We start from the raw sequence: 23,690 nt of genomic DNA, 5'->3' as shown, positions 1-23,690 counted from the left end.
AACAAAATCATTCTTGCCCACAAAACCTCATTCTTTATAGTCCTGGACACAGGATTATTGGGCACATTTGGGTATAGCATAAAGTTTAATACTTAATAGTTTATAACACATAACATTTATAGAAAACCAGCTAGCCTTTTATGCCATGATTTAGGATTCATATAGCCGTTCACATTCATTCCATCTTCATCATAGAAGAGAAACAAGCCATGGAATCAATCATTCATTAACGCATGAATAAGAAACGCCATTTTCAGAAAATACTCTAACATCACAAGCAACCAAAATAAAATAACAGATGATAAAAATTTGTAAACTAGTAACACAACACCATAGCATAGATGACGAAGGAGAAATACATTTAACCTTAATAAACTTGTGGTCAATCAAAACTGAAATTAATCCCCCAAAAAAGTTTAAAATAAATCCAAACAGATTCGGCAACAGACACATACTCTTAACAAATAGAAGTTCAAAATCATAAAAAACACATTCTATCCTATTGCTCATTCCTCTTGAACAATGGTTCCCTTCTCGCTCACGTAAATACCGTCAAGGAACTTCCTGATATCCTTCTTCTTCACGTGACATTTCTGTTCATCACAAATTCAAACATCGTTACCAACTGGGAAATCAAACTCACATCAACAATTCTAGGACTATTAGGATTAGAAAAAAGACCTGGTTGATCAAAGCGGCAGATCGAGAAACAAGCTCGATGTCATTTCCGTCCAAAACCAACTCATCCTTGACCTTCTCCGACCGAGTGATTGTCACGCCGTCAAGCATATCCACCTTCCTCACCTGAAACACAATTAAAAATCACACTCAATTATGCATAAGCCACTGAAACACAATCATAATATACACACACACACTATATATGCAAATTCCAGTCTTCCAAATACTGCAAACAAGCTAAATGTCTATACCATACAAACATGTGAAGTTACATATATTACAACCCAAATGGACTATTTAATTTAACATTTGAACACAGCTCCAATTGAGAACACTGTAGGGAATGAACTGAGAATGTATATCGGCGTAGTTTCCAAACATAATAGCCAACTTGGCTCAAAGAAGCCAAGCCTTGTCCTTGACGCGAAATGGACGAGCTTGAGAAACGAGTGATGGCTGAGTTTAGCGATGATGAACAACACGAACTACTTGGGTATGCCCAAGAAGCCATTGACGACGTTCTGCGTTGTCATTATTTATTTACGAGACTGATCAACATTTTCTTTTTTCTATTTCGGTTTTTCCATTCCGGATTTATTATTAACGGCTTCTTAGCATGATTTTCACTACATTTTCTCCAGATCTCATTTGAAACATACACACTATTAGTTTGAAAGAACACAAATAAACAACGCATCGTCGAAACCCTAAATAAATATAAACACTAAATCCCAGGAAAAGTAGATACCTTTTTCTCCCCGAGAAAGTTTCGGATCTCGATAGCCTTGCTCGAACCGGAGATCGAGGCGTTGATCGGAAAATGGGCGTAGACGAACCTCATCTTGTACCTGTAGCCCTTGGTGACGCCGGTGATGAGATTCTCGACGTGGCTGAGGGCGGTTCTGATGGAGGCGCTGGTTTTCCGGGATCCGAACCAGGCGTCGATCTTGAGCTTCTTCTTTCCGGTCTCGGAATCGGTGATGAGCTCGAAGTCGAGGTTCAAGTGCTTGAAGTTCCTCACGAGCGTTCCTCTGGGACCTTCGACTTCGATCACCTTCGCGTGGATCTTGATCTTGACACCGTCGGGGATGTCCATCGTCTCGGAGGAGAGGATCGTCTTCATCGCTACAACCTCGTTACGGCGTCTCTAAGAACTCTCTTTGATTCCGAGCTTGTGAAATAAGAACTACAATGGTGGCTTTAAACCCTAATATTGAAGTAGGGTATCTGTTGATTTACGGGCTTCACTCAATGGGCCCAGAGCCTCTCTTGGGCTGTTTTTTGTTTTTGAAGCCCGTGTCTTTCTCCGTCGCTATGCACTAAAATGCACTGCACCTAAGTTTTTTTTTGGGGGGGGTTTTCTCTTAAAATGTAGTGTTTTTTATAACAATAAAAAAATAAACAATCGTATTAAAGATTTTTATTATGAAAATAGTGTTTCTTAAGTTATGAATATTTATATTCTTTAAGATAATTTTTTAGCTGTTTTGGGCATTGAACTTTGTTTTAAATTTATAATCGTCAACGGTTTAGAAAATAAAAACACTATATTTAAACGATTTAAAACATCTACTATTTTAAAAATGGGCGTTCTAGAAATATGGTAAAAAACAAACCTCTTTTTTTTTTAGTCAATGTTTGCAAAACTTTAGAAATATAGTCAAACGGACTGCTAAGTCAAAAAAAAAAAGTCTGATTTGCTATTATCTATTAACAAATTCGTCACTTTCACTCTTCTATTTTTTTTCTACACTGTTTTTTTTATAAAAACTTAAAAAGACCATATCTATCTCATATCAACTCAAAATTGAGTGATTTCAAATCCTACGGATTCGTGACGCTGAGATCTTCAAAAATAAATCAATTGTGTTTGATGAAAAATCATGTTTAATGCCATAAATGTAGAAAAATCATGTTACTGCCTTAGACATGGAAATAACTGAAAGTTTTCGAAAATCATCTGGAAATAAATAGAAACGTAAACCTAATGCATTTAACATGATTTTTCATCAAACACAATGGATCTATTTTTGAAGATCTCGGCACCACAAATCTATAGGATTTGGAATCACTCAATTTCGAGTTCGTATGAGATAGATATGGATTTTTGAAGTTTTGATGAAAAAAAATGTTTGAAAAAAAAGTAGAAGAGATAAAGTGACGAATTAAAAAACAAGAAAGAGAAATTGATAAATCTATAAAAAAAAAACCGTTATATATATTTAAGGGCAAATGTGGAATTTTAACTCATTACCTCCAGTGTCACTTAATATTATTGGCTATTTTTCTAAAACTCTTCAAACGTATACTAAATCTCAAACCTTGAGTTTAAGGTGGCCTAGTTAATTACAAAATTATTTAAAAATTGTGTTTAAAAGAAAATAATGTAATTTCCTTTATCTTATTCAGAAACTAAAAAAAAAACAAAAACAAAAAACATTGCTTTTAATATTCAAGACTACCAATTTTTTTTATTAAAATTTAGACAAATTTCGTCTTTAATGGTTTTTCAACCTATAAATGACGCAACTCAAACGAGTTATATGAGACAATATTATTTCATCAAAACCGGCTCTAAGAGTAAATCCCAATGAAAACAAGTTTACAATTTTATGCACCAACAAAAGTTTAGACAAAATGAAGAGATTTGTAACTATTTATGTCACTTTAAACATGTGATTTTAGATCTAGCCTATGTTTGATAATTTTTAGGGATATAGTCAAATGACTTATGTGTCAATAATTAAGGTATGATTTACTCTTATTTATTAACAAATTCGTCACTTTCTCTCTCCTATTTTTTTTCAAATAATTTTTTTTACATCAAAACTTCAAAAATTCGTATCTTTCTCATACGAACTCGAAATTGAGTGATTTCAGATCCTACAAATTCGTGGCGTCGATATCTTCAAAAATAGACCTAGTGTGTTTGATGAAAAATTATGTTTAATGCGTCATATTTACGTTTCCATTTATTTTTTTGATAATTTCAAAAAATTTTAGTTATTTCCATATTTAAGGTAGTAACGTGATTTTTCTACATTCATGATATTAAACATGATTTTTCATCAAACACAATGGATCTATTTTTGAAGATCTCGGTGTCACGAATCCGTATGATTTGGAATCACTCAATTTCGAGTTCATATGAGATAGATATGGTTTTTTTGAAGTTTTTATGTAAAAAAAAGTGTAGGAAAAATGTAAGAGAGATAAAATTACGAATTTGTTAATAAATAAGGGCAAATCAGACTTTAATTATTTCCATATAAACATGTTGGCTATTTCTCTAAAAGTTGTGAAACGTAGGTTAAAAACAAATTTCATAGTTTCATTTTGGCTATTTTGCTACACTGCCCCAAAATGAAAATAACGAGTAATTTAATATTTAATGTAATATCTATTTTCATTATATTAAATTGAAAAACAATACTCTTGATTTTGAAGTTCAAATTTCGCTGACCAACCGTATTAAGCTAGATGCGTGTCACGAGTTGACAAAGAGACGACAATTGAGTTGAAGACGTGTCTCCCGCAAATCATCGCTACTACAAACAAACAAACAAAAATCTTTGACAACGCTTTTTTTCATATAAATGCGCTTTGTTAAAAACGTGTCATTAAAAAACTTTTGAATTTTGAGGGATTAGACCAATAAGACAAGGCCACCAAAATTTAATATAGGATTAAGCTCAAATTCAACACTATAAGTAATTTTTTCAATACTTTTCAACATAAAAGATATATAAGAAATTTTAAAATGTATACCTTAATATTATGGAGGTCAAAATTACCGATTTAACTCCCAACATTTAGACTTGATTTTGATTAAAATTCGGACAATTTTATCTTTGATGATTGTTTTTACTTATAATTATTGAAAACATCTACCGAGTTTTGGAATACACTTGTATACCACCGGCACACAAGTTTTAAAAGCATATACTTCTACTAATTAAGCATGAAATTGAAATATTTTCAGTAAGTTGCTTTTTATTGGATTTTAAGAAGTGGCATCTAGGATGGCCATGGTTAGTCTAAGTGGGGGGATTAGGCGTTGAGGCCAAGGTTTTGTGACATTAAGATTACATGTTTTTAGCTGAGTCTAGCGCTTAATATAACAAAAAATTAGAAAAATAACCGATTTAAACGTTTGATATTGCTAAATAATCAACGTTTGGTAAATCTTAAGTAAATAGTCATAAATTATTATGTGATTTAATATATTGCAGTTGTTATTTACTTAAGATTTACATCGTATATATATGAAAGTTGTTACTTATATAAGATTTATCAAACGTTGAATATTTAGCAATATCAAACGTTTAAGTTGACTATTTTTCCAATGAACCATTATATAATTATTTATTAAGTTGGACACCGAGACTTCGACGAATATTTAAAATGAAAATGTCTAACTATCATAGTGGAAAAAAAAATTTATAATCTAAAACCCTTATCATTTCAATTAAAATAATGAATGGAACATCGAATCATCAATTCCTATCTTATTAGTTTAGTGGTTTTCAACATTAAGAAATGTTTTTCTCTTCAAACGTATCGCATTAACTAATTGTTAGTTGTTACTGTATAAGACCAAAAAAATAAAAATAAAAATTGAGTTGACAATATTTTCTGTTCGGTAAATAAATGATAACGAGTAAATCAGTAGGTAAATGTCAAAACACAATTTTCAATAGAAACGCCTTAACTACAATAACTTGGGAAGAAACAATTTGGTTAGTCAAACCTCATTATATAATACGCATTTTGATAGAATCGTTTGAATGATGATTTGTCTTTATCTAATCCTAAAAATTCAACAACGTTGAACGCTCTCAATAAATGTAATACATACGAAACTGTCCATATCATTTTTAATTCAAGAATAGCATAATGACGATCAATGACTAAATAATGACTATACCAATGCCATGCATGCATGCAATATGCAACACGCACACGGATATAGTATAGTCCCAAGCCTATTTGGTTGACGATAATCTCTTATTACGCTTTGATGATTGATCCTAGGATTTGCCTAACTCCGAACCTCACGTTGATAGTTTTGGGTTTTGGCTACGATTAGTGGAAAATTAAACACAGGAAAACGACCATCCTCTAACTTTGTCGACCCATTAATGGGCAGTGATGCAATGTATTTGCTTGCCAGTTTGGTGTTTTCAGATTCTAGTGTTTGTTTAGTGTTATAGATGAGACCAAAATACAGCAAAAGATTCCTTCGGGTTTCTATTTATTTGTATATTGATGCGAAAACTACAACTACAAGTCTTGCTCACTATTAAAAAAAAAAAGGAAAATTATTTATATTAATTTTCCATGAATGAATACCTTTCTTTATTAAAGCATATTTTCACAAATTAACGTCCCGTTTTATATTTCAAAAGAACAAGTCTTTCATCATACATATGTATCGACACAATAAACGGATTCAAATGACATCATGCCGTGCGTGCGGTTTATAAAACCATATTATTAATTAATTTTATTATCACTGTTATTAATATTATTATATTGTTTTGTTGTTGCTGGTTTCAGTAGTAATTACAGTCTTTGATTTCTTTCATGTATCTTTTTTTGACGCCTTTATTTCTAATCAGAGCCACACTAATCGTGGGGATTCATATTAATCTCCTATAATCACAAGGGAGACTTATTAGAAGAGAGATATTGTATTAGAAATAATAAATAAAGTAGAATGTCAATATCTATAGGATTATTTTGTTTGGAAATTTATGACGGTTGTTATTTTTTTTTTTTTAAGAATTTAAACCTTGTTGAAAACTTAAAATTGTAACTAGTTTTCTTATCAGTTGATGCTTAAATGTACTTTAACAATCACAAACTTTATTTGTAAGTTCGATTTATTCAATTCTTTCCAATGCAGACATGATAGAAAAAAAAAATGATACTTAATGTAAATAAATAAGAATAAGTGAAGATTTGATATGTAGAATACAAGAAAATGAGTTTAAAGCTTTGAATCACGAGCAGAAAATAATACTTAAAATCAATGAATATGTTACGAGTTCAAACTATCAATTCGAGATGAACATTGGCTTCTAAAGCCACAATTACGACATTTGCGATGTTATACATGTCATCTTACTTCTCATTACCACACGGACTTTGTACTCACTCATAATAAGATCGAGCAATCGATTTCTTCAATAGTTTTTGCCTATTTCTCTAATCATATCCTCCTTGTTGCTTATTATTGTGTTAAACCCTCACAATATTAAATCTAAATCGCGTTTTTTTCAAAATTTGTGATCATTGACCGAGAGAAATCACACCTTAAAATTTACCATAATTGATTAGAAAACTAGATAAGATAAGTTTTAAACAAATTGGTTAATTAACTACACCAATTTTATATATACACACTAATATATAATATGTTTACTTTTTTTTAAATAGTACATACACATTTCATGAAGTATTACTGAAATGCGAAATTCCAAAATTAAAGATAACTAGATAGATATAAAAATTTGAGGATCGGCAAAAAAGTAAATTAAAATTATTTATGCCCGTTTTTGTTTTCCTTTTATTTTTTAGATTGAATATAATTATCTTATTCATTAAATTGGAATCGTATTTTGAAAATATGGGTTTCGAGAAAGTTGTAAGTGAGAGGTAGCAAAAATAGAAGTGAGAGGAAGCAGAATGTGAAGGCAAAGCAATGCGTGTCAAAGGCATACATTAAAAGAAGGGTCTGCTGTGCCAATTTTACATCTAATAGATATTTAAAAATAAAATAAAAAAATAAAAAAATGAGGTACTATACTTTAGGGAAAAAAAATCCAAAATGTTATTTTGATAATTCATTCCATGTTGGAGTCAGAAAAATAGAATCGCATAATATAGAAGTTGATGATTTTTTTATTATGTTTATTTTTATTTTGATCATATCGATGATATTGACCTTTAAATTAGAACTGCTAACGAAGAAAATCAAACATGCATAAAGCACGTGCGATTTGAATGGCCGGCATCTTCGTAATAAGTTACATCTAAAACTCATTCACCTATTTTGAAGCCAAAAATTAGCTCCTTAAAACAATATAATTTATGTGGCTGATTTTAGATATTTGACAAACACCTGTAATTCGAACAAAATTCACAGACATATATTATAATTTGCTGCTATTGTTTTCAAACGCACATAGCAGGAAGTTCGGCAAATAACAACTCGTGTAGAGTCATTTTCAGTATACAAGAAAAAATTAAATGGGTCAAAGGCGGTCAAATTTGAAACACACACAAAAACAGAAAAGAAAAAAAAATGAAGCAAAAGAGTTTGATAGGGAATAGACACTAACTGTGTGTCATTGTGTCACTGATCAGCATTATGATCGCCTTATAAAAAAAAATGTATATAAATATATATATATATATAATTAATTATGTATGTATAAATAGGAAGGGAGTGAATGTACATGTGTGTCGCAATATCTCTGTTCCATTGGATTTTCCAAAGCCCAAACCCTTGTAATTAAATTAAATATCTCTCTGAACTCTCTCAACGAAAGCATTAGCTTCAGATTCTGGAAAAAACCATAATAATTCAGAAAAGGACAAAAGCCCTCTCTCTCTCTCTCTCTCTCTCTCTCTCTCTCCCATCAGAAAAAAAGAAAAAAAAGAAAAGGCAATACGTGTAAACAACCGTTTCAGTCTCCCTTTTCCTTTCCGCCACTTCTTTCTCATTGGAAAATAAATATATATATATATACACACACACACACATATATTATCATCATTTCAAATCATATGATATGAGAGACAGAGATAGAGAGATGAAAGCAGTGATGATGGTGATAAAGAGGTGGTTGAAGTGGTCGAGGTTGGTTCTGGCAATGTTGTTGGTTCAGGCAATAGCGACGGGAATGCAATTACTGACCAGACTCATACTCATTCAAGGCACTTTCATCTTCGCTCTCATGGCTTACCGCCACGTCATCGCTGCCATCTTCGTCGCTCCTCTCGCTTTCTACTTCGAGAGGTATGTATATATATATATATATATATATACGTATATTCGCTGTCATGAAAATGGAAATGGTAATTACGTGGGTTTTTTATGATAATTGTGAGTTGGCAGAGGTCAAGTAAAGAGCTTTGGTTGGTCGGTTTGGCTATGGCTCTTCCTCAATGCCTTAACTGGGTAACCAATCTTTTTTTTTTTTTTTTTTTTTTTTTCCTTTTTTTCAGATTTCTCCTTCTTTCTCAAGATGATCGTGTCATCTTCTTCTTTTTCTATTCTTGCTCTTTCTTTATCATTTTTTTCGATTAGTTTTTCTTCTCTTTTCCATATGAACAAATATGAAGACTAAACGTTCGCATTCATGATTGAAAAAACGTATGTATATATATATATATATACTTGGAACCAAGAAAATAGCAAAAAATATGCAATATTTTTAAATTTTCAAGAAAATAATAAATTTTAATACTGTCTAAATACTAGATGCATGGTATTGGTATCTATATAGAACTATTGAAATGGTAAATATATATAATATATTTATAGATTGACGGACATTTTTGTAAATTTTGGTGATATTTTATCAATTTAGACTAACTTTAGCCATTTTGTAAATCTATTAGTTATATATAGGAATTAAACTAGAAGATTCAAAGATAAATAGAGAAAGCTTCTCTATATATTAAAGTCTCAAAGCAGTTATAACAAATCTGAGAAGATATATATATATATATATATATATATATATATATATATATATATACACAAATAATCCAAATCATGGTTAGGGGTTCAATGCAATACTAATAATAGCATTTGATGTGTCACTAAGTAGAATAAAAGAAGAGAGTATTATTCAAATTTTTATAATCCTACCATTTTAAGATAAATATTTTTTTTTCTTCTTTCTTTTCTATTGATTCTTCTACCTCCTCAACCTTTATTCTGAAAGGATGGCAATGGTGATTAGTTCATAAAAGATTCAATTTCTATTTTCTAGTACTATGATATTATATTCTTTGTAAATTCTAATGATTATGAACCATCTGATATCAAAGAAAAAAAGAAACATGCATGATTGTTAAAAAAAGAGTTGAAATAATAATGATTCTGAGGACGCCAGATATAATGTATACTATTGTAATATGGAATCAATGTATAAGGACACTGCATTTGGTACTCTTGAGATTTGTTTTCAAAGAAGAAAAAAAAAAGTGTTCCTCGGAGAATAAGGCTTTCTACATCACTTTACATCAAAGTGAAATCTAAAATTAGTTATGTCTAACTCATTTTATTTATAATTATGTATGCCTTTTTGGTCCACCAGCTAGAATTATATCTTAAAAAAATCGCCACTTAAAAAAAATCCATCTGTCAGTTTCAACATTTCACTTTATAATTAGATTATTTACGGTTTCACATTACTATATAGATAAACAACCACGTCCATGTATTTACATGTGTAAATTGACGTAAATACATTACCATTTTACTTCAATGAAAAAACAAACAAAAAATATCACGTCATGTTTGTTATTAATTACCTACGTTGACTATATAACAATCTCAAACGTTTTAATTGACTAATTACCTAATTTTTTTTTTTTGTTATAATTATTATGTTTAATTTTAGAATTATTATATTTTGCAGCATAACGTTTGCAATGGGACTGTTCTTCTATGGTCTCCGAGACACCACGGCCACATATGCAACAAATTTCCTTAATTTAATTCCAATTGTCACATTTCTCTTCTCTATCATCACCAGGTATGTATTAATTTGGTTTTTTCACCACAAATATAACTTGCATCATATTATTTGTTGTTGTTTTGATATGGATTGATGTGTGTGTAGAATAGAGGAGGTGAAAGTGAAGACGAAGGCAGGGAAATTGAAGAGCTTTGGTGCGTTGTTGTGCCTCGCCGGAGCTCTCACGACAAGCCTTTACTCGGGACACGAGTTTCACATCGGCCACCACCACAAGTCTCCGGTCACCGCCGCCGCCGCCAAATTCGCCGGCGGTCATTGGGGACGTGGCACGTTCTTGTTGGTCGGAAGTTGCATCTCCTATTCTGTCTGGTTTATAGTCCAAGTATGCATATATTCTACTAATAAGTTAACTAGCTCACACTTTTCTTTATGTAGTACAAAATATTATTCTTTAGCTTAATTTATTTGCACAGGTTAAACTTCAGAAAGTGTTCCCATTCAAGTACACGGCAACAATGCTGACGTGTATTATAGCGTCTATTCAATCACTAGTTGTGGGCCTTTGTTTGGACTCTCACAAAGCTGCTTGGAAATTGGGCTTCAATTTACAACTTATCACCATCGTTTACTCGGTCAGCTATCTGTTTATTATTTCATTGCTATTTACATATATATATATATATATATATATATATATATATATATATATAAGGAAAATTGCCAAAAGCAGGACTAAATTAAGGCCAATTTCCATTTTCCTACTTTTTTAAAAAATTTACCAAATTAGGACCGATAAAAAAAAGTTAAATGAGAGATACACAAAATTTTACTTATTATACCATCATACTAATTACCAACCTACAATCTTCCCTAATAAAATCTCTTATTTTTTCTCTTTCTTTCTATTTTCCCGCTCAGCCCATCGAGAAAAAGATTTTTTTTTACTAGTCCTAGTTTGATAAATTTTTGAAAAAAATAGAAAAATGGAAATGTCCCTTAATTTAATCATAGTTAAGGAAATGATATATATATATATATATATATATATATATAGTACATAAACATTTACATATGATAATCTTATTACTTTTATTCTCAATATATATAAGAATTTTACATTTGTGAGATTAGTTATGAAGCTTTTACCAATATTAATTGCTATAATATTGATTAAAATAAACTACTACTATATATATTTAATTTTTTTTTCTTAATTTGTGGTTATCAGGGATCACTAGCCACGGCCGCAACATTTTGCCTAATTTTATGGGCGATTTCGAAACAAGGCCCTACTTATCCTTCAATGTTCAACCCTCTCACTCTTATATTCGTGGGCGTGTCTGAGGCGCTCCTACTCGGTGAAGCCCTTCGCGTTGGAACGTACGATTTTGTTATTTCTAATTAATTAAGTTGCATCCACTTTGTTTTCTCTTCTAATTTCATATATATAATAATAATAATTACTTTCAAATGCAGTTTGATTGGCATGGTGTTGATCATATCGGGGATTTACTCATTCTTGTGGGGAAAAGGAAAAGAGCACAAAGTCGTGAGTCTAGACGAGCCACAAAAAACAAGCATTGAGCCCCAATCGAGCGCCACCGTGGTCCCAAGCTCTTCCCCGATTAGGGAGGACGTTGTTATATTGCATGTCGATGACCAATCTTCTCATAACAAGCCTTTGACTATTAAAAATAGAATTGATGATGATATTCCCTTGTAAAAAAATAAAAACTAAATTTTTGTTTCTTGATTTGTATTTTTAGAGAAAAATATGAGAAATGATCAAGAGTAGTCATGCATGGGATGTAGTACATTTTTTTCTTTTGATCATATCAAATCAAATTACACAAAATAAGAAAAGCGTTTCTAATGACACTATGAAGATGAAACGAATTGAGAGAAATGAAGCAATAAACCAACTCTTCAATGTCACTCCAATCGTAGCGATCATCATCACCAATGACTTTGATCATCTCTCTCTCGAAATTCGAAACCTTGTTTTAAGCTAGACTATGAAAATTATTGTCTATGAAAATTGATAGAAATTGATTCATAACCTCCGCCGTGAATCGGAGAGACCATGACAATATCTTGAGATTTGTTCGTTTGGCTATGGAAATTTTTTCTATTTTTTATTTAATAAGGATATTTATATAATCAACAACTCGTTTAATCATCGTTGTTGGATTAAAACTCTTTTATTCTTTTATTTAAGTTGCTTATTGCGAGATTATTGTACTACCTTTCTTTATTCAGTCACGTGTGCAACATGTGCCAACTTATCTGACAGAATAGTCAAAAAATTGATGGAATGACTAAAAGTGATAAAAAAAAGTTTGAACATCATTAAAATAGAAAAAAAGTTCGTGTACCACACTGATACAATAACCATAATAATAGGGTAAATATGTCATTAATCCATATTATAAATTAGGAGAAGAATCGGATGCACAATGAATGCATTACGGATTCATTTCCCAAAAAACATGGAGGGTATTTTGGTAAAGCATCAATACAACGGACACATTTCAATGTAGCCGTTGTGGGAATACATAGGATTCGGTGGGATGTCCATCTTTGTTGAACCCTTGGCTTCTTAAAACCCTAATAACCCATCTCTAATCTCTATATATAATCCTCTCACACTCTCACTATCAAATCAATTCACAATCTCTATCCCGCTATTACTCTCGCTTGCTTGCTCTCTTCAACGCGCTCTCGAATCGCTCGATTCTCGCTGCTTTGTTTTTGCTTTCACTAACTCTGTTTTTGCAGGAATAGATTTACGTTTATCTTTGATTCATTATTTTGTTTGTTTGTTATATATATATATATATCTGTTGTTCTATATATATTTGCTGTTAAAGATATGGATGCAGGATCTGTGAAGTCTATTTCGTCATCTTCGTCTTCGATGTTCAAGACCCGATCTCGATGCCCTCTTCAAGAGCAGTATCTTCAAAGAAAGAACTCCCGGGAAAACGTAAGCCATTTCGTACTCCCATTGTATATATTAGGGTTTTCCAATTGATTACAGATTTCACAACGAATTACGGTTTTGGGTATTAGGGTTTCTTTTCATATTACTGAGTAAAACAGATATCTTGATGGCGAGTCTACGAATTGGGGACTGATTTTGACTTTGATGAATAGATTTTCTAATCGATTACTGATTGCACAATGAATTACGAATTTGTGACTTGTTGATTTGGGGGTTTTAGGGTTTCTTATCGAATTGCTGAGTAAAACTTAAATATTGGTGACGAATCTTCAATTTGGGAACTGATTTGACTCGAAGAAATGGATTATCCTCTATTAGTGATCATATGGATGAATCTATTGCTGATATAGTTTTTCTACTGGAAAAATGGGGGTATTAGGGCTTTTTACAAATTGACATCTTGGCAGTCATTCTATAAATTCAGAACCGGTTTTCTTTGGAGAAAATGAAAAGTGATCATATAGATGAATGTATTGTTGATTTTGGGTTTTTTTTTCTTTCCATTGCACATTTTCAGCTGGACAGATTCATCCCCAACAGATCGGCCATGGATTTCGACTACGCTAACTACATGCTGACGGAGGGAAGGAAAGACAAAGAGAATCCGGTAAGTGCATCGTCGTCTCCGGCGAGAGAGGCGTATCGCAAGCAGCTGGCCGAGACCTTCAACATGAACCGCGGCCGCATTCTCGCCTTCAAGAACAAGCCTCCCACCCCCGTCGACGCTTTCCCTCCACATTTCTCCGCAGCCTCGAACGACACCACCACCAACAGCAACAAGCCCCTCAAGTCCCGCCGACACATTCCTCAGGTACTACTTGATTGATGTTACTATAATTGAGAAATTGTGTACTCGAGAAGATTTGTGATCTGATTGCTGTTTGGTTCAGTCTTCGGAGAGGACTTTGGACGCTCCGGATCTGGTGGACGACTACTATCTGAACCTGCTGGACTGGGGTAGCAGCAACGTTCTGGCGATCGCGCTGGGATGCACCGTATATCTGTGGGACGCCACTGAGGGGACCACCTCCGAGCTCGTCACGGTGGACGAGGAGAGCGGGCCCGTCACGAGCGTCAGCTGGGCCCCGGACGGGCGCCACATCGCGGTGGGCCTCAACGACTCGCGGGTCCAGCTCTGGGACTCCGCCTCCAACCGGCAGCTCCGCACCCTGAGCGGGGCCCACAGGCAGAGGGTGGGGTCGCTGGCGTGGAACGGCCACGTGCTGACAACTGGCGGCATGGACGGCCTGATCGTCGACAACGACGTCCGCGTGCGGGCCCACGTCGTGGAGACCTACAGAGGGCACGAGCAAGAAGTGTGCGGCCTCAAGTGGTCGGCCTCGGGGGGACAGCTGGCGAGCGGAGGCAACGACAACCTCCTCCACATCTGGGACCGGTCCATGTCATCATCGTCCACGTCAGCGGGGCCGGGGTCGACTCAGTGGCTTCACAGGCTGTCGGACCACACTTCAGCGGTGAAGGCCGTGGCGTGGTGCCCGTTCCAGAGCAACCTGTTGGCCTCGGGCGGGGGCGCGGGAGACCGGTGCATAAAGATGTGGAACACTCACACGGGGGCTTGTGTGAACTCGGTCGACACCGGGTCTCAGGTCTGCGCTCTGCTGTGGAACAAGAACGAGAGAGAGCTTCTGAGCTCCCACGGCTTCACTCAGAACCAGCTCACTCTCTGGAAGTACCCGTCCATGGTCAAGATGGCAGAGCTCACCGGCCACACCTCCAGAGTTCTCTACATGGCTCAGGTAAATTAAAACGATAATACGTATATGATATGTGCATTGTTTGTGGATAATAGAGAAAGAGAAGTAAGTTTTGTGATTGGTTTTGTATTCAGAGCCCGGATGGGTGCACGGTGGCGTCGGCTGCGGGGGATGAGACGCTACGGTTCTGGAACGTGTTTGGCGTCCCTGAAGTCGCTAAATCTGCTCCCAAAGCCAACCCCGAGCCTTTTGCTCACCTCAATCGCATTCGATGAACCAACCCAATCCACACACGATTAATTAACACATTAAATATTCCATTCTATGTATATTGGTGTGAATTATATTACTACTAGTGATTGTTGTAGACTGTAGATATATTACTTCTTATTCTGTAGATATATCACTCAATCAGAAATTTGTGAGTGAACAGCACACGGTTTGTTCTGATTTTCATCATTACATAATTATGCGTTTATCTTCTGCTTCAAGTAATAAAAATAGATTCTCATTTTCCTTTCTTTTCATGAGGATAATATAGCTCATTTTTGGCCTTTTTTATTTTATTTTTAAATTACCCTAAAAGTTTACAAATTAGTCTCACTTGGAGATTTTTTTTTTTAAATTACCCTAAAAGTTTACATTTTTGGTGATCTTTTCTGGATCTGTCATTGCTTGACAGCCATAAATTTCTAATCTTCATAAAAAAAAAATCTGGAAATTTAATCAACACTGAGTTGAGGAAAAACAGTGAATCCATGCAATGGCAACGTCAAAAAATTGATGCAGTGAGTTTTGTTGTTTTTTTTTTTTGGGGTATCAATTGATAAAAAAAAAAATTGATTAAAAAAATAGCTATTTAACTTGAGAAATTGTTAATTTTACCAACAATTTTGTTATAACAAATTGTTAATTTTAAAAAATTTATTTAAGATAAGTTTGTAAAATAATGTCATATATGCTGACTTGGTCAGAACTGGAATTTTCTTGTCCTAAAATTTGAATTATCGAGTTGATATTTATATATCATGTGGTTCTCTTTCTTCCAATGTCTCTATTTTCTTGGTTTCTCGCCTACTTCTTGAATTGACTGATCAAGTTGAATGAAAAGTATGCAAAGTTGGTATTTCATAATAATTTCTTACAACCATTGCGTCCTAATTATTTGATCATTACATATTCATGATTGATCATCACTCTGTACTATTATGCGTTTATCTTCTGCTTCAAGTAATACAAATATATTCTCATGTTTACCGGTTGTAATACTTAAGTATCCGGTCTTTAAAAGTTACGGGAAAGGTCAAGAATTTGTTCCTCCATTGGTACCCGAGCCGTTAAATTTGATGAAATGACACGTGTCACCCTCACAAAATTAAAAAAAATATTTATGTTTAAAAAAATACCTAATGTTAGGTTGCAATTCCACAGTTAAATAAATCCGTTAAATCTAACGGAAATTCACATGAAAACCTCAAATTAAACATGATCTAACGTTTTTCTTATACAATTAACTTAAAATTAATAATATCATTTTTAATAATAATTTTTAAATTATAAACGAATTTTATGTTATAATTAGACATTAATAGTATTATTAAAACGATTTCATAGTCATTTATTTATATTAATCATGTTTGAAAATATTTTTTTATTAAAATTTTATAACAACACAAATAACTATTCGTAATCAATCAAATTTGTTAAATAAATGGTACTAACCATTAAAAAATTTGAATTAATGTGTCTTCTCCAAAATGTAGAATCATTTTTTTTATATTTTTATCGAAAAATTTATAACAAAATAATTACTAAAATTAGCTTTGATATTATAGTCAAGCAATAAGTAATAGAGATTTGTAACTAACTAGGCCACTTTAAACATGTGATTTTGGATATAGCTTACGTTTGACAATTTTTAGGGATATAGCCAAATGACTTATGTGACAATAATTAATGTCTGATTTGCCTTATTTATTAACAAATTCGTACTTTTTCTCTCATATTTTTTTCAAATAATTTGTTTTGCATCAAAACTTCAAAAAATTTTATCTTTCTCATACGAACTCGAAATTGAGTGATTTCAGATCCTACAAATTCGTGGCGTCGAGATCTTCAAAAATAGACCCATTTTATTTGATGAAAAATTATGTTTAATGCATCATATTTACATTTCCATTTATTTTTTTGATAATTTCAAAAAAATTCAGTTATTTCCATATTTAAGGTAGTAACGTGATTTTTCTACATCTATGATATTAAACATGATTTTTCATTAAACACAATGCATCTATTTTTGAAGATCTCGGCTTCACGAATTCGTAGAATTTGGAATCACTCAATTTCGAGTTCATATGAGATAGATATGGTTTTTTGAAGTTTTTATGTAAAAAAATATAGGAAAAAAATAAGAGAGAAAATGACGAATTTGTTAATAAATAAGGGCAAATCATACCTTAATTATTGCCACATAAACCTGTTGGTTATTTCTCTAAAGTTGTGAAACGTAGGCTAAACACAAATTTTATAGTTTCATTTTGGCTATTTTGCTATACTGCCCTAAATAATATTACTAAAAACGTTTTTTATGTTTAAAAATCAATTAAACATTTTTCAATAAAAAGAATATTTTCATACTTGATTAATATAAATAAATAAATATAAATCGTTTTAATAATACTATTAATATTAATGTTTAATTATAATATAGAAGTTGTTTATAATTAAAAAAAATATTATTAAAATGATGTATTAATTTTTAGTTATTTTTATGAAAAAAAACCATTAAACCATGTTTAATTTGAGGCTTTCATGTGGATTTCCATTAGATTTAACGGATTTATTTAACGGTGGAACTGAAACCTAACATTAAGTATTTTTGCTGCGAAAAAAAAAGGTATTTAAGTGTATGTTTCCGAAAACATTGAGTATTTATGCCGATATTTCCTTTATTAGAAACCCATAAACATTTGATCCTTTTGCCGCCTTTCCTCGTGATAATATAACTCATTGGTCTCAGCTCTTTGTCTTGTGTGTTTAGCTTTACAATGATGACTTGAAAAAATTACGATGGAAATAAATATGAGGAGAGAGGTATTCATTGTTAGTTTGATAATACATTCGGGGGGGTATTGAGTCTCTTGACTTGAGTGATCAAGTGGTGAATGGAAACTACAAAGCTATCATCATCTTTGACTGACTGACTGTCTGGGTGACCCAAATTAAAACTTTGGCACCAAAGTCGGGGTTGAATAAATGAATTGACTTGAGATTTGACACATGAAGTAGCTAAGAAAATGGGACATCTCTTTGAAGCCATGCTTGGAAGTTACTAATCACAAGTGGAAAAGTATGACGATGCAATAAAGTGAAACTTACAAGATTGAAACTGTGGTGTGGGTTGATTTGAGTAAAAGAGTTGACTTGAGACTTGGACTATAAGAAGGGCAATAAGAAATCATATAAGGTTCACACATCATTTCAAATCAGCAAGAAGAAAGAAAGTGTAGCAAATAAAATGACGATGCCTAAATACTTTTGTGTTCTTTACCTTGTGCTTCTTGTTGCTCCATTGATCAGTGAGTGCTCTGCCTGCATCGACTCAGAGAAGCAAGCCCTGCTCACCTTCAAGCAAGGCATCATCCGTGATCCGGACAATGAGCTCTCTTCTTGGAACGTTGGTGACTGCTGCGAATGGGAGGGAATCGTGTGCGACAACGTAACCGGTCATGTCACGCACCTCCAGCTCCGTGATGCGTGGTTACTATCAGGCAACATCTCTCCTTCCTTGCTCCATCTTAAACATCTTACTCACTTGAACTTAAGCTACCATAACAACTTTGACGAGGGAATCCAGATTCCGAGCTTCCTTGGTTCTCTTGTGAGTTTAACAAACCTTCATCTAGATGGACTATTTGTGGGAATGATTCCGCCCCAACTAGGAAATCTTTCCAATTTGCATCATCTCAGAATCTTTAGCTATTATGATGATGGGTACTTATATGCCAACAATCTTGACTGGCTTTCTGGTCTTCCATCACTACAGATTTTAGATATGGGATTTGTTAACCTCAGTCAAGCCTCCAATAATTGGGTGTCAGCAGTAAACAGGATTCCTTCCCTCTTAGAGATACGCTTGCAAGGGTGTGAGCTTAATCAAATTCATTTCCCATCTCATCTTCATCTTAATCTCACATCCATTCATGTGCTGGACCTGAGTGGGAACAATCTTGAAAATAATCCACTTTTTTGCACTTTCCTGAAAAACTTGACCCACCTCCAATCACTTGATTTAGGTTATAATAATAATAATCTTGGCTCTACAATTCTTAGCTGCCTCTATACTCTTTCAAATCTTCAGCACTTGAGTCTATGTGACATAGGGTTGCAAGGTGTTATCCCGAGTGCCATCGTCAACCTAACCTCTCTACTTACTCTTGATTTATCAAGGAATTTTCTACAAGGAAAAATACCCCCATCTCTGGGGAATCTTTGCAATCTGGAGAAACTTGATTTCTCATGGAATTCTCTACAAGGCAAAATACCCCCATCTCTGGGGAACATGTCCAATCTAGTGAATTTTGATTTATCAAGAAATTCTGTACAGGGAAAAATCCCCCCATCTCTGGGGAATCTTTGCAATCTGGAGAATCTTGACTTGTCTTGGAATGAGTACAGAGAAAATCTTTCAAATGCATTTCAAAGTTTGTCTGGATGTCTTTCAAACAGCCTCACCTCCTTAGATATGTCAGACAATCTCTTTGTTGGGGAAATCCCTGATCAAATAGCACAGTTCAAAAACCTCACCAATCTCTCTCTGAAAAATAACAGTCTTTCTGGACCAATTTCAGCGTCACTCGGGTCTCTCTCAAATTTAGAATCCCTAGAAATTTCATCTAACCATCTACAAGGTGTTGTTTCTGAAGTTCATTTTGCCAATCTCACGAATTTGAAGACAATTGATGGATATGGAAATTCATTGACTCTGAGCGTGACTCCAGACTGGATTCCTCCATTTTCACTTGATTTTCTTGAGTTGGGTGATTGGAAGTTAGATTCCGAGTTTCCATTGTGGCTTAAATCACAGAAGAATATTAAGCATGTAAGATTGTCCAACACTGGAATATCAGGCATCATTCCGAGTTGGTTTTGGAATTTGTCTTCTCAATTAGACACTTTGGTTCTCTCTCATAACCATCTACATGGTTCCATTCCCCATTTTCTTGGTTTTGGTTCTCGTGTTGTAGACCTGGGTTTCAACGAGTTAACAGGTTCATTACCTCGTATCTCATCCTCATTGGAATGGTTGGATCTTTCTAGCAACTCCTTTTCCGGGGAAATTTCAAGGCTTTTATGCAATCGTCTAGGCAATCACATCAGAATGAAAGTACTTCGTCTCGGAGAAAATCGTTTAGAGGGAAATATTCCTAATTGTTGGGAGCATTGGCCATTTTTGAATGTGGTAGGATTACAAAGTAATTATCTGACTGGTCAGATTCCAAGCTCTATGGGTTTGTTGAATGAGTTACGTTCATTGAACCTTGGTAACAACAGGCTCACTGGAGAGATACCGACTGCACTGAAGAACTGTTCAGATTTGGAAGCGCTCAATCTTGGTCATAATAAGCTTGTCGGAACAGTACCGAGATGGATAGGAAGTCTTGGCTATTTGAGTGTTCTCATTCTTCGTTCAAACAAAGTGAATGGTGATATCCCAGTTGAGATTTGTGTGCTTGATGAGCTCCAAATCCTTGACGTTGCTGATAACAATCTATCCGGGGCCATACCACGGTGTTTACATAACGCATTTGCAGTGACTCCTGCTTACGAAGACAGTTCGATGTTCCTCTACCAAATCGACTTCGGAAGTAGGACCCCAGAGAAAATAGCCACAGAAAATGCAGTTCTTGTGACAAAAGGGAAGGAAAACGACTACGAAAGCATCCTTGGTCTCGTGACTACCATAGATCTCTCAAGCAACAACTTATCTGGAGAGATCCCCGGAGAATTCGCAAGCCTCCAAGGACTACGCTTTTTGAACCTCTCCAGAAATCATCTGTGTGGAAGCATTCCAGATAAAATTGGCAACATGACAACATTAGAGTCTCTTGATCTCTCGTGGAATAAATTATCTGGGCGAATTCCTCTGAGCTTCACCAATCTAAGCTCCTTGAATTTCTTAAACTTATCTCAGAACAACTTCTCCGGAGAAATTCCCAAAAGCACCCAACTACAGAGCCTAAATTCAACAAGCTTTGTTGGAAATCAGTTGCTCTGTGGAGATCCACTGCCCAGGCGATGCAGCGAAGACGACGACAACGCAGCACCGCCTCCTGTGAATGCTGAGAATGAAGAAGACGAAGAAGAAGGAGAAGAGTATTGGTTCCGGCTCGGAGTCGGAGTCGGATTTGGGGTCGGGTTTCTGGGAATCATTGCTCCGCTGGCATTGTCTGGAATATGGAGGCGCGCATACTTTTGGTTCTTCCAAGAGTACCTTTGGTACAACATTTTGGACTTCATAATCAAGATCGAGTACGTCACCGGAATCCGCAAACCCATTAAGTTTATGAATTCAAGCAACTTATGCTGTGTGTGCTAGTTTTCGATGGAATTATGTATCGTTGTGTGTTGTTTTATTACATTTTAATAGTGTGTAATCTATATTATTTACATTTTTCTGTTTATTTGTTAAGAAATATCTATGTAACTACGGTTTTCCTCCGCCACAAGTGAGTGCTTATTAATAAATTTTCGTGGTACTGTCCACGTTTTAAAAAAAAATTGTGTGTTTCGTCTGTAAGTGCATTGTATTAAGTTTATAGTGTATGCGATATATATATGCAACAAATACCCCTCTCAGTTCTGCCATTTGTTTTGAGGGATGAGATACAAATAAGAACTCAGAAATGTATGTATTTTTGTGTTTTTTTTTTTTTTTTTTTTATCAAACCGATGTATTGTTGCATTTGGTTTTACATGGTCGAGTTTCTATTATTTATTTTAATTTTCTAGCCTATTATAAGACAAATGCAAATAATACACTCTGTACGTATTGGAGTTTCACAGAATAAAAGAATTTACCAGGAATAAAAAAAACGATAAAGATTAGAGCATTCTCGATAGTGAAAAACCTAAAAATACTCTATAATGTTACGCTTTGGAATCACGTGTCTCACCGGAGGTAGAATAACGAGACCGGCTACAAGAACACTTCGGCGATCAAGATCACGATTCCGTATGAATTCTCATACGAAATCGAGCTCCTTTTCTCCGGAATCTCGTTGATTGGATACACATAAGTTGTCTATATAAGTAACTAATCCAAGCTAATAAACAGACACCTAACTTATCAAAAAGAGATTATTTCAAAAGCATGACCACAAGTGTTATTAAACACAGTTTTCAATGACATTTTGTCTAGTTTTTTCACCATCTCTTTTTGAATAATCCCTTTTGAAAAAATCTAATAGGTGTCATTTATGAATCTCATCATGCGTATCTCACAAACTTAAAGCTTTGTCTTGTTTTTCCTGGAAATTTCTTCCAATAACACAAGACTTTAGCTCCAATGATCACTTCGTGATAATACTCATTCCAATAAATCTGTATATATTTCTGGTCCCAGCTCTCTTTTCCTCTGTGTGTTTAGCTCAACATTGATAAGACTTGGGAAATAATTTCTAATCCTAGTAATTAGGCTCGTTGTAATAGAGCCAAGACCTAATTTCAAAAAAAAAAAAAAAAACAAATCATTTCATAGTGGTGTCCCACAACATTACATCTTGACTTGACTTGATGATCAGTGATCCACTGGAAATTACAAACTTCTGACAAGTCTTATCTCTTATGAAATAATTTCGCTTCAATAGAGTTGATATTTCAAAATCATGTGGTTCTCTTTCTTCGACTGATATTTGGTCATCTCTCTCACCCCCATTAAATTACGTGGAAGTTACAAAGTTGATTGGCCTAGTCTAATATTAAAGAGTCAAACACGTGAACCACGGGCAATAAGATGGTAATTACAAAGTTGGACATAAATATTTGTCGACTCCAAAATTGGAAATGGCATGTCCAAATAATGGAGTGATTTATCTAGAGTTGATACTAAATACGAGAGGAGACTTGACTTGAGTGATCATAAAGTGACATGGTAATTACGGTTAGCTCTGTCCATCTTGACTGACCCAAATTAGGTGACATATCATCGTCAATGCAATTTAAATAATATTTCTCAAAATTTGGCATTGTATCCAAATAATATAATATGTGTTTGTTCTTGAATCTCGTTATGCATATATTACACTCGAATGGAATTTAAAATTAATGGAAACATGTTTGGGATAGTAATTGTAAAATTTGCTTTGTGGTAGTGAATTGGAGATGTTTGTCAACTTAGAACAATATGATTCGTGATTTTCATTATAAAAAAAACACCTATTTGGCTGAATGTGTCTTCTGATAACGAATTTTCCCCTTGATTCTGCCATTTGATACAACAAATATACAGAAACAATATACGTTGACCTTATGTAAGATCAAACAGAGAGTAAAAAACCAGATCAAATTCAC

General features: G+C 34.0%; 4 protein-coding genes across 5 annotated transcripts; 3 read left to right on the top strand and 1 right to left on the bottom strand.

The window, feature by feature from the left end:
* Positions 1-308: 308 nt before the first annotated feature.
* Positions 309-1,885, bottom strand: LOC149380517 (large ribosomal subunit protein uL6z/uL6y). Its single transcript, XM_089602597.1, has 3 exons — positions 1,430-1,885; positions 682-804; positions 309-593 (listed from the first exon to the last, which is right to left on the bottom strand). The coding sequence occupies exons 1-3, from the start codon at positions 1,802-1,804 to the stop codon at positions 507-509; spliced, it is 585 nt and encodes a 194-aa protein (XP_089458723.1). The 5' UTR covers positions 1,805-1,885; the 3' UTR covers positions 309-506.
* A 6,582-nt stretch (positions 1,886-8,467) lies between these two features.
* On the top strand, positions 8,468-12,195 carry LOC149380516 (WAT1-related protein At5g64700-like). Of its 2 annotated transcripts, XM_089603732.1 has the most exons (7): positions 8,468-8,707; positions 8,807-8,869; positions 10,341-10,457; positions 10,545-10,782; positions 10,874-11,032; positions 11,629-11,780; positions 11,877-12,195. In XM_089603732.1, exons 1-7 carry the CDS (start codon positions 8,481-8,483, stop codon positions 12,121-12,123), a joined length of 1,203 nt encoding a protein of 400 aa, XP_089459858.1. In that variant the 5' UTR covers positions 8,468-8,480; the 3' UTR covers positions 12,124-12,195. The 2 variants fall into 2 exon arrangements, with proteins under 2 accessions (XP_089459858.1, XP_089459859.1); XM_089603733.1 differs by lacking the exon at positions 8,807-8,869.
* An 807-nt stretch (positions 12,196-13,002) lies between these two features.
* On the top strand, positions 13,003-15,467 carry LOC149380515 (cell division cycle 20.2, cofactor of APC complex-like). The gene is made up of 4 exons (XM_089603529.1): positions 13,003-13,386; positions 13,922-14,215; positions 14,295-15,161; positions 15,254-15,467. The coding sequence occupies exons 1-4, from the start codon at positions 13,273-13,275 to the stop codon at positions 15,392-15,394; spliced, it is 1,416 nt and encodes a 471-aa protein (XP_089459655.1). The 5' UTR covers positions 13,003-13,272; the 3' UTR covers positions 15,395-15,467.
* A 3,169-nt stretch (positions 15,468-18,636) lies between these two features.
* On the top strand, positions 18,637-21,849 carry LOC149380514 (receptor-like protein EIX2). Its single transcript, XM_089604167.1, has one exon. The coding sequence runs from the start codon at positions 18,637-18,639 to the stop codon at positions 21,715-21,717; it is 3,081 nt and encodes a 1,026-aa protein (XP_089460293.1). The 3' UTR covers positions 21,718-21,849.
* The last annotated feature ends 1,841 nt before the right edge of the window (positions 21,850-23,690 follow it).

The sequence above is a fragment of the Urtica dioica genome, chromosome 12, assembly GCF_054948205.1.
Source record: "Urtica dioica subsp. dioica isolate 48M chromosome 12, U.dioica_male_clone48M_v1_H2, whole genome shotgun sequence".
Lineage (NCBI taxonomy): Eukaryota > Viridiplantae > Streptophyta > Magnoliopsida > Rosales > Urticaceae > Urtica > Urtica dioica.
Note: the sequence above shows the minus strand (reverse complement) of the source record. Positions and strands in the feature narration are given on the sequence as shown.